At 36.9% G+C, this 17,731-nt stretch overlaps 2 protein-coding genes across 3 annotated transcripts; both read right to left on the bottom strand.

Moving 5' to 3' along the window:
• Nucleotides 1-1,949: 1,949 nt before the first annotated feature.
• LOC137740778 (ferruginol synthase-like) lies at nt 1,950-4,077 on the bottom strand. The gene is made up of 2 exons (XM_068480585.1): nt 3,718-4,077; nt 1,950-2,231 (listed from the first exon to the last, which is right to left on the bottom strand). Exons 1-2 carry the CDS (start codon nt 4,075-4,077, stop codon nt 1,950-1,952), a joined length of 642 nt encoding a protein of 213 aa, XP_068336686.1.
• A 1,186-nt stretch (nt 4,078-5,263) lies between these two features.
• On the bottom strand, nt 5,264-16,568 carry LOC137739093 (auxin response factor 8-like). Of its 2 annotated transcripts, none has more exons than XM_068478580.1 (13): nt 16,048-16,568; nt 15,657-15,889; nt 15,470-15,526; nt 15,214-15,369; nt 15,020-15,104; nt 11,598-11,688; nt 11,348-11,512; nt 11,149-11,271; nt 10,691-10,766; nt 9,704-9,851; nt 6,484-7,475; nt 6,197-6,387; nt 5,264-5,796 (listed from the first exon to the last, which is right to left on the bottom strand). In XM_068478580.1, the coding sequence occupies exons 1-13, from the start codon at nt 16,088-16,090 to the stop codon at nt 5,622-5,624; spliced, it is 2,535 nt and encodes an 844-aa protein (XP_068334681.1). In that variant the 5' UTR covers nt 16,091-16,568; the 3' UTR covers nt 5,264-5,621. The 2 variants fall into 2 exon arrangements, with proteins under 2 accessions (XP_068334681.1, XP_068334682.1); XM_068478581.1 differs by having other exon boundaries at nt 15,657-15,880.
• Nucleotides 16,569-17,731: the final 1,163 nt, after the last annotated feature.

The raw sequence follows: 17,731 nt of genomic DNA, 5'->3' as shown, positions 1-17,731 counted from the left end.
CTCTTACAATTGAGTATGCAACTCAATCTATACTCAAGATGGAAGTGCAAGAAGATTCAAAGCTATGGCATAAAAGGCTTGGCCACTTGAATTTTCAAAGTCTCAAGAAGCTACAAGAAAAAGAAATGGTGCATGGGTTGCCGAGTATCCAAGAAAATGAAGAAATCTATGAAGGTTGTGCACTTGGGAAGCATCATAGAGATTCATTTCCACATGGTAAAGCTGGGAGAGCAAAAGCTCTATTGGAATTGATTCATACAGATGTTTGCAGACCCATGAAGACCTCTACCCAAGTGGGAAGCAAGTATTTCCTAATCTTCATGGATGATTATTCCAGAATGACTTGGGTATACTTTCTAAGACATAAATTAGAAGTATTCTCAATCTTCAAGAAGTTTCAAGCTATGGTTGAGCGACAATCTGGTTATCTAATCAAAGCTCTTCGAAGTGTCAGAGTACACAATCACGGAATTTGATAAATTTTGTCAAGATATTGACTTGGAAAGGCAGCTTACTGTCAGCTACACTCCATAACAAAATGGAGTAGCTAAGTGAAAAAACAGAACCATAGTCGAAATGGCTAAGGCAATGTTGCATGACAAGGGAATGCCTCAATATTTGTGGGGTGAGGCAGTTAATACAGTGGTCTACTTGATGAATAGGCATTCGATAGTGGCGGTTGAAGGCAAGACACCATTTAAGGCATGTAGTGGAACAAAACCTTCCGTGAATCACTTGAGAATGTTTGGGTCAATCTGCTTTGCTTATGTTCCGAAAGAACTAAGACAAAAACTTGATGAGTCAAGTGAAAGATGCATTTTCATAGGCTATCTTCACACACAAAAGGGTATAGACTCTATAACTTAAAAAAGAAGAAAGTTGTGGTTTGTAGAGATGTTCCCTTTAGTGAGAAATCTTCGTGGGATTAGAATCAAGCAACCATCCGAGAGGAATTTGCACTAATCAAAATTGAAGAAGAAAATTAGCCAAATGAAGAGGAAATTGAGCTGGAAATTCCAAAATTGTCACCTGAAAACAATCCTCAAGTTCACTCTCCCACACCTTCGAGTCCAAGTTCAACATTGGTTCAGTTAAGGAGCTTAAATGAAGTCTATGAAAGGTGCAATTTCTGTGTTGTAGAACCGAAAAACTTTGATGATGCAGTGAAAAAAGATACATGGAAGGCTGCAATGCAAGAGGAGATTAATGTCATTGTGAAAAACAAGACATGGGAACTAGTGGACAAACCTTGTGACAACTCCGTCATTGGAGTGAAATGGATTTATAAGACTAAGCTTGATCAAGATGGTTCCATTCAAAGGAACAAAACTAGATTGGTAACAAAGGGTTATTCTCAGAAACTTGGGATTGATTTCCAAGAAACCTTTGCACCGGTAGCTAGGCATGAAACAATTAGAGGCCTTATTTCTGAAGCTGCTCATAAGGGGTGGTTTCTACACCAACTTGACGTCAAGTCTTCTTTCCTAAATGGGGTCCTAAAAGAAGAGGCGTTCGTTGATTAACCTCAAGGATTTGTTCTTAATGGACAAGAGCACAAGGTGTACAAGCTTAATAAGGCACTTTATGGCCTGAAACAAGCTCTGAGAGCATGGTATGGAGAGATCGACTCATATTTCAATGAAAGGGGATTTCAAAGAAGTGAGAATGAACATGCCATCCATGTCAAAACTGAAGGTATTTCAGATATCCTTATTGTTTCCTTATATGTTGATGATTTGGTTTATACTGGAAGTAGTGATAAAATGATCTTGAATTTCAAGAATGACATGATGAGGGAAAATGAGATGAGTGATCTAGGCATGTTGCATTATGTTTTGGAAATTAGTATCATTCAATCAAATGACGGTATCTTTATTACTCAAAAGAAATAAGCAAAAACACTTCTACAAAAATTCAAAATGGTTGGTTGCAAGCCTGTTGCAACACCTCTAGTTGTGAATGAAAAGTTTCCGAAAGATCGCCAATGTTCTCCTCTTGAGCCCTTGAGGATCAAAAGGCTTGAATAATGAGAAGAAATCAGCAACATTGCCTAAGCCGAGAGCTTTTACTAATTCTCTTAATGATCGTTTCATTTCTCCCCCTTCCTTTGTTGTGTATTCAAAAAGGCTCTTACTGCATGCAAGGTTACTTGTAATGTTGGCTATGGTGATGAAAACCCTCAGATTCTTTGCCGAAGAAGCTGAATAGAGCTGCTTCAGTAATCCATGGACCTATAAACAATTGAAAGAATAAACCATATTCAGATTTCTAATTTTTTGCGAGTATCAATATCAATATAAAAATGAAAATTTCTTTTTCAATATCTGAAAAAAAAATTTCTCCGATATTTCATGTGTGTATTAAGTTTGACAATTTTCCCAAATACTTAAGCATATCCTCAATGTATAGGAGAGGATTTTATTATAAGAATGAACTAAACTCGCAATCTAGTTAAGCGGTGTCACTAATACAGTCATATATTTCACTATTATTAATTATAGCATGTAGATTAGTATCAAAACGCAACAATGAAATTGCCCAAATAAAAAATTTCGTGCCAACAACGTTCAATGGTTTCTTAAAGAAGAATTCTTTTCATAAGTGTTTTTACCGGAAGCACATAAAAATTTAAATGCTTGCCATTTTTTGAAGTATTTTAACTTTTTCTGCTAAATATAGTCAAAGTGCATTTGGTCTTCTGGAAGTGTTCTTAGGGCTCATTCAAAAGTGTTTTTAAAATAACTAAAAGCGTTTTTAATGAAAATGTTTTTTAAACCAATTCTTCGTAAAAATTCAAGAGGATCCTAGAAAAGCACTAAAGTGCTGATTCCAAAAAGCACTTAAAAGTGCTTTTGGAACCTAAAATTAAGGAAAAGTTAGGGTCCCATCCCTATTTTTCTTACTCTTGATTTCCTTATTGCTTTTCAATTTTTGATCAAAGTCCTTAGATTTTAATAAATGTCATTAATTATTTCAATAATAAAATAATTTTTATTTCTAAATAATTCATTTAGTGTTCAAAACGTTATATTTGGTATATTTATATTTATGGCTAAATATTTTTATCATATATTTTTATTTTTACTTTGTACTCATTTTTAATTTGCAACCTTTTTTTTTAAATTTGCAACCCCTTTATTAATTCTTTTCTGTGCCTATATTTTTAAACTTTATTTGTATTTGTATCCATATTTTGCAAAATGTACCCATGCTAATTATATATATATATATATATATATATTTTTTTTTTAAATATGTTAATATTTATGTGGGTACATTATTGTTTTGCTATAATTTTTGTGAAGAACAATATTACGCCAAAATTGATTTTTAAGTATTTATTTATATTTAAAAAGTATTATTTGAATTTGTCTGAATTTCATAATTTGTGGGACATTAAATGCATGAATTAAATTTCTTAAATGAGGCTAAGGACCTTAATCAAAATATGACAATTAAGGTTTTAGTCTTAGGGCTGAAACTAAAATGACCCTAAAATTAATTTCAACAAAAGCATTTTTAGTCATTTTAAAAGCACTTTCAAATGAGCTCTTAGTAATTTCAAAATCACTTGTCAACAGCCCCAATCATTTGAAATAGAATCGAAAAAAAAAAAAAAACCAGTCTAGCATGTATGTACCTCTTATCAAATTAACAGATATTTTTATTAAATATTCTTCTGAACACTCTCCATCGTGTACCCATGGGAGAATATACAAGAGAGGTGTCATCATATGACACGACTTGGGCGATCTTGTTGGCGATATGACTGGAGAAAACAGCCTCCTGTTCCTTGAGGATAAGGCGTGCCATTTCCGGCGAAGCTGCCACAATGACCGGCTTTGGACCCAATTTCAGGCTAAAGAGCGGGCCATGAATTTTGGATAGCTTAAACAAGTGTTCATGTATTTCGCTGCTGCTGAGTTGAAGAAGGTTGCCGAGTATCGGCCATCCAACAGGTCCTGGCGGGGAGTTTTTCCAATTCTCATATTTGCCGCGGTGGACGAGACGAGTGATGAAAAAATATTCAGCAACTGATAACAAAGCAATGATCATGCAGAGAGGGAAGGCTTCCATTTTTGCTACGTTTTTTTTCTCTCACTAGGTCCTCTTATTGCAAAACAAACAAACAAACAAACAAAGCATCTTTCTTTGTACAGTTGTCCGATGCATGCTATCTTTTGGTAGAAATTGTGGTGGTCATGACAAGTTTACAATATGCATGCAATTAAGTGCTTCTGGACACCTAGGAGGACTTGCGTGGTTCATCGCTACGTACCCTTCCGGTTTTTATTTTTTTATTTTTTGATTTATTTTATTAAGCGGTGGGGGAGGAGGAGGATTCAAAACTGCTACATTAATTTAAGGGATGATGAGTTTTGAACTTGGGATGTAGGGGTTGACCTCCTAGTTCACTAATGCATTGTCATTTGTAAGTTTTTTGCCACATGATAATGTATTATTAAATTGGAAAATCATTATAACTGAAAACCCATTCCATATTAATTGCCCTTGGAAGGGTAGAGGGGATGGAGGAAGTGGTGAATTTGTTCACAAAGGAATCTCAAGCCCTCACAAATTGATATAATTTATAAACCTCACATGTGAGATTGGGCCTACTCTGTCCCCAAACTTCTATACTCGGATGAAGACTTGAGACGTTTACATCGGATGAGACATCGTCTTTTCCTTTGTTTAATAAGATGAGGTCCAAGAGGTCAACCCTACTTGACATAAACTTCAAACCCTAAGGTCGTCTCAGTTTCTCGCCCCACCAAACTTACAAGCGCCAATGCAAACTCAATGGGTCAAATTGATGAGTCCTTGAGGATGTTTGATTCCACGTTCGACTAAGGACCTTGGTGAACTTTTTGGTTCAATTGTTTACAAGTACAAGGTTCAGTACCTCCGAGCATTTACATGCAACTGCGAGACGAGGCTTCCCTAGAATGATAGGATTACACTACAACTAAAAGAAACACACACACACGTATGCATGCATCACATAATCGTTAAGAAATGGTAGAGCGCGCGCGCGCACACACACACATGTATGTATGCATCACATAATCGTTAAGAAATGGTAGAGCAAGAATAATGCTGCTGCACCCACAAAAAGTGCACTTCATAATCACACACACACACACACACATATACATATGTATGTATGTGTATACATATACATATATATATATATATATATATATATATATATATATATGTATATATGCATCACATAATCGTTCAGAAATGGAAGAGCAAGAATAATGCTGCTGCACCCACAAAAAGTGCACTTCATAATCAATAATTTCTGGATGCTAAATTGGCTGCTGGAAACAAGAAAAATCCTTCTAAGGATGCAATGCTACAAATCTTTAACGTTGAATGATTTTCCCAAACTTCAAATATATTTAACCATAAACATCTTTTTCATCAGAGCTTAACGGTCTCTAAAAGATAAGCCATACAATACCCATGAAAATGCACGCCAAAAGAGGGGGCAGGAGAGAGAACACCAGATTGAGCTTCATATCGCATGCTAATGCATTCAACTGGAAGTGTCTCCCATAGTAAGAGGACTAGAAGCAAAACATGGAACGGTTTCACACAACCAACAAGTTTCAATATTCAAGTGAGCCAAGAGACGGTAGCCCTGAAACATCTTGCCCTTCACAGCCACTGCTGTTCAACCTTTGACCCGTATTTGGGCTAAAGGATTCAACTGCTCGGTGCCCCATTTTGTGCACATCCTCGGGAGAAAGTATCTTGATATACCAAACATTGTTCACAAATGACCTGAATATGATTTCATATATTAGTGAGACCTCAAAAATGTCTTATTACTTGTTGCTCCCTCATATAATGCATGGTTAAATATACTTCAGTAACTGCCTAAAAGGAAATGTTCAAGAGAAGACTAAAGAAACTATTCCTTACGGGTCAAAATGCCTTTTCGATATTATTTTCAATAATAAAACACCTCGTATCATGCATTCACATTTAACACTTCAATAATTCAACTTAAAACCTCTCACTCTGATACCATGATAACATTTGCTTGTTCCCCAAAAATGTAAACCATATTCCTTTTTTTTTTCTATACAATATCCAGTAGTTTAACTAGTCAAAGAATTAAATTAGTATACAGGTAATCTAATGGTAAACAGAGTAATATGTAAATGATCCGAGAACTTACTCCCATGGATCGTCTCCAAGGAGAAGCACATCATCCTCCCTGTCAACGAATACAAGCTGCCAGCCTGATCTAAGACGATATTCCAACTTCCCCTCAATTCCAAACATCTGTCCCAGCTCTTCTCGCAGCTCATGATAGCTGCTGAACCGGGAGATGTCAATTGAGCGGCCAACCGACCCTGACTTGTAAACCTGCACTAGCAACACAGTATCATCTGTCCACCAATTTTTAAAGATGAAAGCAATAAAATTGAAAAGCAAAAACACCCAATTACTTTCAGCTCACACCTTGACAAATGTACAATTGTTGGGGGTTGGTGGATCAACTTGCCCTGCACCGTGCAACAACTCAGATGAGTCTTGCATGCAACCATACAGAGAGCTCTGAAATCCTGAGTTCCCTAAAGGCATTGAAATGTCAGCATCATTTGACGAAGTCGCAAAACTGGGTGCAGTGTTTGGGAATAGAAGTCCAGAAGATTCAATATTAACACCAAACAGAGTAGGATTATGGGTATCTGAATTTAAATTCTCTTGCTCGACTGCGTTGTCTTTCTCGTTAAATGGTGGAAATGACATTGAGTTGGAAAAAGCATTGGCTTGTCCATGTGCATACTTAGAAGCCCAGGATTGTTGAGGTGACTGCTCAGTTGGCATTGAATGACCAGCACTGGACATGCTCAAAAGATTTCCGCTCCCCTCAGGACACAGTGTACCAAGCATGTTCTGTCTAGGAGTAGTAGATGCAGAGAACTTTGTGCTTGAATCACTGAAGTCTGATTTTGTAAATGATGGAGATGGCACATGACTCTGATGGAGCTGTTCATTTTGAACCTTGAGTGCATCCTGATAGGCGTTTTGCTGTTGCTGCACCTGCACATCAGTTTGATTGTTAAATTGTTGCTGGAGAAGTTGCTGAGGCATATTCTCCATCGAAACTTGTGGCTGTCCCTGCAGGATATTATGAGGGATTGACTGCTGAATTGCTTGCTGTTGCAACTGCAGCATCGGATTGTGGCTACCCGGCTGCTGAACATATTGAAAAGGCTGCTGAAAGTGCATCATCTGTTGTCTTAGTTGATCCCCACTTCCTAGATTCTGCAAACCAGCAGCCAACATGGACTGGTACTGCTGATTGTGATCATTTCCAATCAATGTCGAATCCAATCTCTGTTGCATCCATGGAAACATACCAACATTTTGAAAGTTCATTGACTGAAGACCTTGCTCCCCAGCTCCCCCCCTTAGCCACATTAAGCTATTAGCTTCATCTCTATTATCTGCAGTAACAATGAACCAAGAAGAACAATTAAGCTATTTGGACTTTCTAATGCCCCTACGAAGCGAGTTTTTGTGGGTAAAGGAAACATTACGTCTGCCTTTATAGTGAATTATATAGTATGCAATGAAATACCATGATTTCGAGTCTTGACCAGAACAATACAAATTCCATGGTCTCGACTGAAAGCATGGAAAGTAGAATTTTAAATGGGTCATGCTGTCTCAATGGAAAACGGAACCTTTTGCATGTTATGTTGACATAAACAAAACCAATATGATGTATATAAATGATTCACCGATTCTTAACATGAGTATTAACAATTTAAAGGCAATGACATTAGTATTATTACAATTTAGAAGGCAAGAGCAACTTAGGAACTTTGTAGTGAATTTCATAAGGTCCAAAGCCCCATAATACACCAGAGGTTTAAGTCTAAATATGCAAGGCCTAATAAAAATAGAAATCAATACCCCTATGGCTGAAGACTCCAGTAATAACACTTTTTTCTTTCATCAGAGTACAGAGGTCCTTTAGAGCATCTCCAAAGGGGCTAGGTATCCCATGAGGCACCTTGCCACACCGCCATTTTGGGTCTCCGAGGAATTAGTTAGTAATAAGGTAACTTTACCTCATCCCTCACATAAGGCAAATATACCTTGTTGAAAAGCATGAGGTAAATGGGTAGGAATAAAAGAAATATTTAGTGACTCAACATGCTCCTACTTGTTCCTAGTTTCCAGTATACAATATATTTCGTGACTCTACTTGTTCCTACTTTCCACCATCCACACAAATTTATAATAATGGTTTCTACTGTGCCTCATCACTTGCTGGGGGGCAAAATATTGATAAGGTAAATGGGTAGGAATAAAAGAAATATTTAGTGACTCAACATGCTCCTACTTGTTCCTAGTTTCCAGTATACAATATATTTCGTGACTCTACTTGTTCCTACTTTCCACCATCCACACAAATTTATAATAATGGTTTCTACCGTGCCTCATCACTTGCTGGGGGGCAAAATATTGATAAGGTAAATGGGTAGGAATAAAAGAAATATTTAGTGACTCAACATGCTCCTACTTGTTCCTAGTTTCCAGTATACAATATATTTCATGACTCTACTTGTTCCTACTTTCCACCATCCACACAAATTTATAATAATGGTTTCTACCGTGCCTCATCACTTGCTGGGGGGCAAAATATTGATAAGGTAAATGGGTAAGAATAAAGGAAATGTCACTTTTTGCAACAAGTAATGAAGAAATGGTATTATACTGCACCCCTTGGTGAAATGTTATTATACTTCAACTAGGTTGTTAAACTTCAATTTTGCCTCAAAATTATACCTCACCCCTTGGAGATGCTCTAAGGCATAAGGAAATGTTACTTTTTGCAACTAATAATGAAAAACTGAATTTAGCAATGCGGTTTTGCTTAACGGGTCCTTTTGGGTGCAATGCTCAACAGCCCTGGGGTCTGGCTTATTGTCTCTCTCAGTACTATTGTCAGCTGGGTCATGTTTCCTGAACCTTCCTATACTGCTGCCACCTAGGTTGTTAAAATTTGTACACCTTTGCCTCAAAACTATACCTCTACCCTTGGAGAAGCTCTTAGGCATACAGGAAATGTTACCTTTGGCAACTAATAGTGAAGAAATGTAACAAAAAGTTTAACTCGAGTGTCATGTATCCTCCATTTGGGTCCTAATCTCAACAGCCTTGGAACTGTCTTATTGTCTCTCTCAATATTACTCAATTTCTTAAACCTTCCCTTATGACTTCACCTAGGTACAACTCTCATTTTCTTTATGCATTCTCAACACTCAATCTTTTGTTCCTTAAGTCAGTTTCGTGCTAAAATCGTATTCAACCGACTCAAGACCTCTCCTCAATCACTTTGGTGTCATAGAGAGAGATAGAATGTCATGAAGTAGATCCAAGGAGAAAAGCTCCTCCATAACATTACCAACATTAAACAGCTTATATCATACATAAAGAAAAGTATTTTACTGGACCATTTTCAAATTCCAAACCTACACTTCTCCATACAGAAATTTACTTGAGCTCATCGATATCACTCAGAATTAGCCTATCAAACAAAAGTGTATCAAATTTTATCAACTCAATGCCAAAAGGAAAAAAGAAAAAATTGAAAATCGCATTGAATTTTTCTGAAGATAAAGGCACCAAATAATAAAACCACATTTGAACATATAGACTTTACCATGCAAAGAAGAGGCCCCAGGAATCCAAGGACGTTTCAGTCGAAGGGGAAACAGTGATGGGTACATGGGGAAAGTTGTCAAAGGCTCAATCTCCCATAACGATACCCTTGGCTGCCTCTCACCTGAAGTTGACTCATCCCAACCAACCTACACAAAGAAAAGAACAAACTGTTAAGAACAAAACTTTATGCAAGGCAGAAACAAAATGGTCCAAACTCGTAAATCATGGTACGAGTCTAGAAGGTGCACCAGTAAAAAATTACGGTATGTGGAAAAAGATTATGAAGAAGGGTTTAGGTGGTTTCAAGGTGTGAAATCTGAATTCCTTTTTTGTCTAACTTTTCATTTCTTCTTTCATATTTCATTTTCCAAATCAAATATTTTGTCTACTATTTACCACATTGACCATTTAGTGGTGAAAGAGATGGAGACTGCTCAAGGGCCTATTTTGAGCTTTTAAGAAAGAAAGAAATAGTGAAAACTCTTGATAATGGCTTTGAAATAGCATAATTCTTTGTAGAATTTTGCTGTGATTAACAATCAGAGTGGACAGATACAGATGAATGTTGAGATATTTGGATTCGTCTCAAATGCACGAGGGAGGTCCTTGAACTTTCAAGCTGAGATGAGGTTAGCACAATTTACACTTACAAAAGAAACCACGAAAAATACAATCTGGTCTTTTGATGGAAACTCAGTTTTGATGTGCTCAATTGTGATTGAACTAAATTTCCGTAAACTATTAAAAAAAAAATTAAAAAAAATTTGGTCCCATAGACAAGTTGTGTCATTGTATTACAGGCACAAACATAGGGAAGTAGGTGGAGATTTGTTCTTCCTATCAGAGGTCTTAATCTTTCATTAAACAGCATTAGATATATAATTCTTACCCACCACATTATATAGAATTATAAAAGGAGTCCAGGGCGTAAAATCACAAGAAAATGCAATTGTATAACTACAGTACACAAATTATGCATCATTACCTTGACAGATCGCCAATGAGAATTTGGCCACCGAACAGGATCCAAGTCACTTATGCCAGTTATAGTACCCATGTACCTTGACAAGCCAAACATTCAGCATGTCAATCGTGTACATTTAAGTATATCAATGCAACACAGAAAAAAATCAGTTGGTGAACACTATTAAGGAACAAATGTCCATTTTCTGCTCTAAACTAGTTTATTCGGTATGAGTAAAATACACAAATATGCCTCCATACAATGCAGTCTCGAAATAATGCCCAAGCATCATGATTAATGATCTTTTGCGTGTTTCAGTTCTAGAGAACTTAGTGCCAAAATCAATACAAGTTGTTCATTCTCTTAAGTTAAAACCAAACAATACATTATTATATGGTTGCAAGAAAAACTGTACAAATGACATAGGTGATCATTAGGTTAACAATATGAATATTGTACTTGACCATGAACAACAATACCTTCTGACACTAGACTCTTCAGTCTCAAATAGCATCCGGAATCGCATCCCAACTGAAACACGTGTGTGAAATACTGCTTTAATGTATTTTGATAGGGGTATGACAAACTCAGATGGACTAGCCCTGGACATCATAAACATATAAGCAGGTGGGGTAGTAAAAGCATTGCAAGGAAACAAATATCTGGACTCTTTGCCACCTTGGATTATAAAAAACTGTAAAACAGCTATTAGTTGAAGCTGCATGAGCCGCAGCTGCAAGAAGTCCAATATGCATGCTATCACTTGACAAAACAGAAGACGGCATCACAGTTTGTGGTCGAGTGGCATGACGAATCCCCAAAAGAAGCTGATTCTTTTCATTCCTATTATAGGATGTACCCAGGATATCAACGCATGATTTTACATGCATATAGAGAAGTCACAGGAAAAGAAAGACGAAAGATATACCAAATAAAAAGAACAGAATCTCCAGCAACAAGTCTTTTGGCACTAACAAAGACACTCCAGCCTGTAGTAAGAAGATGTCGTTTCGGCTGTCCTGCAAGAAGAGCAAGGGATGGAACAGGTCAGTTTTCAAGAATTCCCTTAATTGGTACAAGGCGACCACCAAGACAGCATTATCCAGTCAGCAGTCCAGAGCATTTTTTCTTTACAGTGGTTTCAGCAATAAAGATTCCAGCTTGTTTAATTATTAGAAGAAAGCAAGGGAGGGAGGATGCAGAAAACTAAAGCGTAGTTTATCCATCAAGGAATAATTTGAAGATATTACATTTAAAACTGTTCCACTTAAAAATAACAACAAAAAAAACTAATAAAGGAATAAGTAACAGCATTTAAATATATTAGATTTAAAACTGTTCCGCTCATGTATTTCATCCTCCTTTGGCCCTCCCTAACTTTAAAAAGATTTTATTTGATTGTATCTTTGCTCATATTCCACTAAGCAATACCATCACCGCCATCTTAACACTCGCTTAAGAGGCAAGTTTTGAGAATAGAGTAGCCTGCTTTATAAACTATAAAGCATAAATCTTGAAAAATCTTAAAAAGTTTACTTTTGAAATCTAGTTTTTGTACAATCACATAACACTGGAGGCATTGACATTGGAAGCTGGAAAAAAAAAAATTATCTTTATCTTAGGCACACAAATTTACAAAGTACGCTTATTTTTGTTATATTTTATTTACTATAATTAATAATTCATTAGTTATTTGGCCTTGTTTACAGTAATCTAGGATATTTTATTGTATGAGATTTCTATACAAAAAGATCTAACTGTGGGTTAACAAAAATAAATATAAATAAGCAAAAATGAAGATTGCGGAAACCACCAAAAAGGTTTCGGATAGCCTAGTATTTTCTCAATGGATCACATTCTTTGATTTGACAATAAAGAATTGAGTTTATCCTACTTTGCCTCTCTCTCCTTTATCCCTTTCTTTCCTTAAACCTCTACCCCCTATTTCTCTCTTACTCTCCAGGTTCTTCTATTCTCTCTGTACTTCCTGTTACACATCAATTTGGTGCCAGAGCATCTATCAAATCCCAAATTCAAATCATCCTTTTTTTCAACCATTCCAGGCATCACCTATTCAACGAAACCTAGTAATTAGCCACGTTGGATCCACCACACGTGCACAAACCACTGCATAAACTGTGTATTTTATGCATGCCACAATCTAATCATAAGTAGTTTCTTTCCCCAAGAATAAGAGACATCATAAGAATCAGAGGAAGAATATCCTCTGTTTCCTGGTTCTGTCATCTGGAAACATTGCAGCACTCCCCCACAAAACAGCAGAAGTTCTGTTGCTTGGCCTCATGCACTGACTATCACGGAACTGCTCCAACAAACAAGGGCATCACAGGTCTCAGAAAGAGCTAATCTAATTGAGCACAGTAGTGATCGTCGAACAGCTCATCCAACATGAATCAAAAGATGAAAAGCAACCACATAGCAGAAGATATGTGTTATCTAAGTGCCATAAATCTATCAGGGAACCTGGCTGTGTAGAAATACGAGAACTAAAGAATACAAAGAAAAGAAAACAAACTTAAAGCACTTGGAGCTGGCAACCAGTAGAGCTCAAAAGCTTAAGTCGTTAATGAATGGACCAGCATTGTGTGTCAAGCAAATACCGGGAACAGCAGGTCAAACTTATTAAAACACAGCTCCATTGTTTTATCGATCATCCATATAATTCAGCTTCATCCACATCTTACAGTCAACATTAGCAACCCTTTCCTTAAAAGAGCTTCAGCATGGATTAAATTTACTCTTATCCACAACAATGTTCATTACTAATTTGTAATACCTTGATATTGCTACACACCTTAAAACAATGAATGGTTGTCTCTTCACTAATTCAGGTGACTAACTCAGTGTGAAGGATCACACCAGGTAGATAAAATCTGTTCAAACAACACCCCATTGACAAAAATATTGTTCCATGAAGTCCACTTTTCATCATAGTGGCAAGTCTTGTGATCCTTAACATATTCATACGACAAAGGGTTGCTTACATCAAGTCTCCATGTTTGAGATTTTGAGTCCCTCGGAAGCAATTCCCTATTCATGCATTAATAATTGCGTCTTATCAAAATGTCTTGTTCACATTAGGAACTTGGGACTTCAATATTCAGTGGCATCAGTGGAAGGTTTATAGAAACGATTATGTATACCATGCCAAGTGGTGTAGGACAGAGTAGGGCAGCAGAAATTAGATAGTTTAGACGAAGTGAAAACACAGAAAACATAAGGTAAAACAATAGTAAAAAGATAATTGGAATCGCACCATGGGCCTCTCACCTGTTCTTGGCCTTTGCACCAAGAATTGAAATTTGAAATCACCCCAAATAAACTCCTATAGCAGGAAATTTAACTCAAGAATTTAACTTATCATAAACTTATCTGTCCTCTATGAGGTACAAAAGGGAGTTTGAAAAGAGCATTATACCTAAGATATCTTAATCCAAAATAGAATAGGAAATTAGCCGAATCCTTCTAGAAACGGGAAACTTTAAAGAAAACTAGGAAACTAATAATGAAACCCAGCCCTGAAAGTTTTAATCCAATCCTAAAAGGATTTGGATAGTATTCTCATTTTAACTCTTCCAGCAATAAATCCTTAAAACTTCTTGTTCCTCATCGCCAGGGTTATACATTGATAGCTAAACAACGTCCATCAGAAAAATTTAATGACACCGTCAACATAAAGGATACATGACAAATAAGTGGATTAGTCCACCGAGTGATCATATATGTATAACACCTGCATGTGTTATACATTAATGATTTGAACATACAAAAGTCCTACCCTAGAAGTGTACCTACTATTGAAAATATGCTTAATACCTGAATTATAATCATTAAGGCAGCATGAGCATAATTTTAAAACTTAAAATTACAGTACCATCAAGAAGTTAACTGGGCATCCACTGAACCAGGGTTTTAAGTAAACAATCAATTGATGCGACCATATTTAGCTTTCCATATAAATGTCTACATGGAAAGCAGATCAAATCCCCCAAAATACAATAACCTGACAAACTAATCAATCCTGCAGCTGCATGAATGATTCTAACCTAAAATTTCTTCCATTGCTTGAATAACAGAAGAAGAAAGAGAAACTGCACATTTGTGCTTTCCTTGCACGAATTATCTCTGATGAACAATAGTTTTATGTTGCCAATAATTAGAAGAATACTAGCATTTAAAATAATTTTTAAGTTTCAAGTATATTAATGAAGAAATTATTTTTTCGGTTACAGAAGAAATTATTTGTTAAAGCAAAATAGATGATAAACTGAGATATAAAATACCCTAAAATGCAACACAAGAAAGAAATGCTCCAAATCCAAATCATACCTCGAAAAATATGCCTAAACTTCCACTCAACATCATGGAGATCCCTAGCAATTAGTTCCTGAGCTGGAGGTTGTAGCGAAAAATCCTGCAAGACATTATAAAAATAATGGGGTTTAAATAAAAAGCAGCACTAACCAACTAGAGTCAAATAAAGAAGAAACAAATAGACAATAACAGTTTGAGGAGGGAAGTACCAGTGGAGGAAAAACTTTCTCGGCAGCACGACGAGGAACAGAGAAGCCTCCGTGTGTACTAGTATCACTCGCCGTCAATGTCTTGCAAAAGTAGTTTGTCGGTTGCTTGCTTGGAAGCCCTAACTCCATTGGAAGAAATGTTTCCTTTTGTTCTTGCTGTGTGAGAATGGGTGTGGTTTCAAATAACATTACAACTTATTACGGTAAAGCTAAAAAAACTTCAACAAATAAAACCGAAAAAAACATAAGCATTTACCGGCGTCAAAGGCTGCAGTGTCATTTGGGCATATACTTCATCTGTCTCCACATCTGCCTGAAATCCAAAGCTTAATTAATTCCAGTTTGGGTTTCAATTTTTAACTTGCGTTCTTTCTTCTATAAGAAATAAGCAAGTGAAAGTGAGGCAGCTGAATCAAAATTCAAAAAAGGCAAAGGGAACCCACATGCATGGTCACATTGTGGAGCTGACAGATCAACTGGGGTGGCAAGTTCGGGTAGTTTGGTATGTGGGCATCAACTTGCTTGTTGGTAGTGGCAGCAACCTGATCGCTGTGGCCCTGCGGAAAGTAGACCACACGAGTCCCAGGTGTCGGCAGGGACACCAGAGGTCCCGCGCACGCATGCCAAAGCTCCGAATTCAAGCACTTCTTTTCCAATCCTCCTCCTCCTGCCCCTCCTGCCATTTTTCAGTTCAATAAACAAAAAACACTAACATTGACAGCAACAATAATAGTAATCAATTACAGAAATTTCAGAAAGCTACACCTAAAACTAAAATATCAGAAATATAATAAACTAAAAGCAAAAAAAATTATTCAAAAATATGGTTTTTACCTTCATGATCCTGCTGACCCAACCCTGATGTCGACAGCTTCATATCACTAAATATATATAAATATCAACCTAAACCTTGCCCTAATTATATTTAAAAATTCACACATAGAAAACCCTAATCTGCAAAACCACCCTCACCAACAGAAGAAAGAAGATGGAGTTCCTGACTACTACTACTACTTCAAGCTATCCAATTTATCCATCCTTCTCCACGAAATTACCATCCTTTTCTACAATTTGAAGCCCCAAACGGAGGAAACTGGAAACCCCTCCCCTCCCTCCATGGAAGCATCACGCTCTCCTCTAAGAGATCGCCATGGAAGCAGAAGAAGAAGAAGAAGAAGAAGAAGCAGAAGCTCGAAGCTGATATTTGTTACTCAAAAAGCTCTTTCCTCCTCCTTTTCCGGTCTATCACCGTCCATTCGATTCAAACCCCCCAAAAGCCAAAGAGAGAGAAAAGTAGGGAGAGAGAGAGAGAGAGAGAGAGAGAGAGAGAGAGAGGGATTTTGCCTTGAAAGTTGCAACTCAGAGTGCCGAACAGAGGAGAGAGAGGAGAGAGAGGGAAAGGGAAAGGAAAGAGCAAGGGTCTTCACTCTTTCCCTTCTTATAAGGGTCCCGACCGAGCTGGACCTCAGACCACAAGAGAGTCTGGGAGCGATACGGGAACCTCTCATCATCGCCGTCCAGGGATCCGTACCTGTAAATCTTGACCGTTCAATATGGGACTGATGTGACAGTATCCATGTGCCACCATACTTCAGTGGTCCTTGTCAGAGTACGGACTATGTCTTACTTTAATAAAAGTTGTTTACGTAAGTATTTTTCAAGACAAGTTCCCATGACCGTATTATTCATTCATGCTATGAACTATCATCACGCTCTGCATTCACACATCACACGCAGGGACAACGTATGGCGTTAGCGTCATATGCAATTTGCATGTGAAATAATTCCGCTTGTAAGCACTTTTATTAATAGTAAGTCGAGATTTTTAGTAAAAATATGTAATTATCAAACATGGTTTGGAAATTCTTTTAGAGATCTACAAGCGATTTTGATAGTATTTTCAAACAGGCCATAGAATAGAAGATGAGTGAACCTTTTATTTAGAATGGTGAGTGGTGAAACCTTACAAGGTGATTTCAATGTAAAGGGGATTTGCGAAGACAAAACTATCGTAGCATTTGATGTTATGGAAGTGAAATTCAGAGAATGTTGCAGCATGGCAGAGTGAGTGATAAGAGCATCTCTAACGGGAGTTCATATTTTAGGGACTTAAAAAAAATATATGTGTTTCTAAAAGAATATTAGCTTTAATGGAACTGTCAGTATAAACCTTAAATCTAGGGACTAAAGGTGCCTTTGTTGCACCAGATTATTTCGAATTGGATTTCAACGATTAAGCTAGACTGAATTATGGTTCATTTAGAATTGCTTTTAAAATAACTATTAACTAAAAATAGTTTTTCTGTGAAAATGTATTTGGAACCGATCTTTAGTAAAAAATGAAACTGAATCCTCACAAAGTACTTGAACTAAACCTTTCACCAAGTCTTTCTTCTTCTTTGCAACTAAATCTTTCACCGAGTCTCTCTATCAACGTCACCGTATATCATTGTCGGTGACAATGCAACCGCCGTTGATGCTGTAATTTTCGGTTGCAGTGCATTTGATGATCTGGGCT

The sequence above is a fragment of the Pyrus communis genome, chromosome 7 (assembly GCF_963583255.1).
Source record: "Pyrus communis chromosome 7, drPyrComm1.1, whole genome shotgun sequence".
NCBI lineage: Eukaryota > Viridiplantae > Streptophyta > Magnoliopsida > Rosales > Rosaceae > Pyrus > Pyrus communis.
This window is presented reverse-complemented; position numbering and strand designations above follow the sequence as displayed.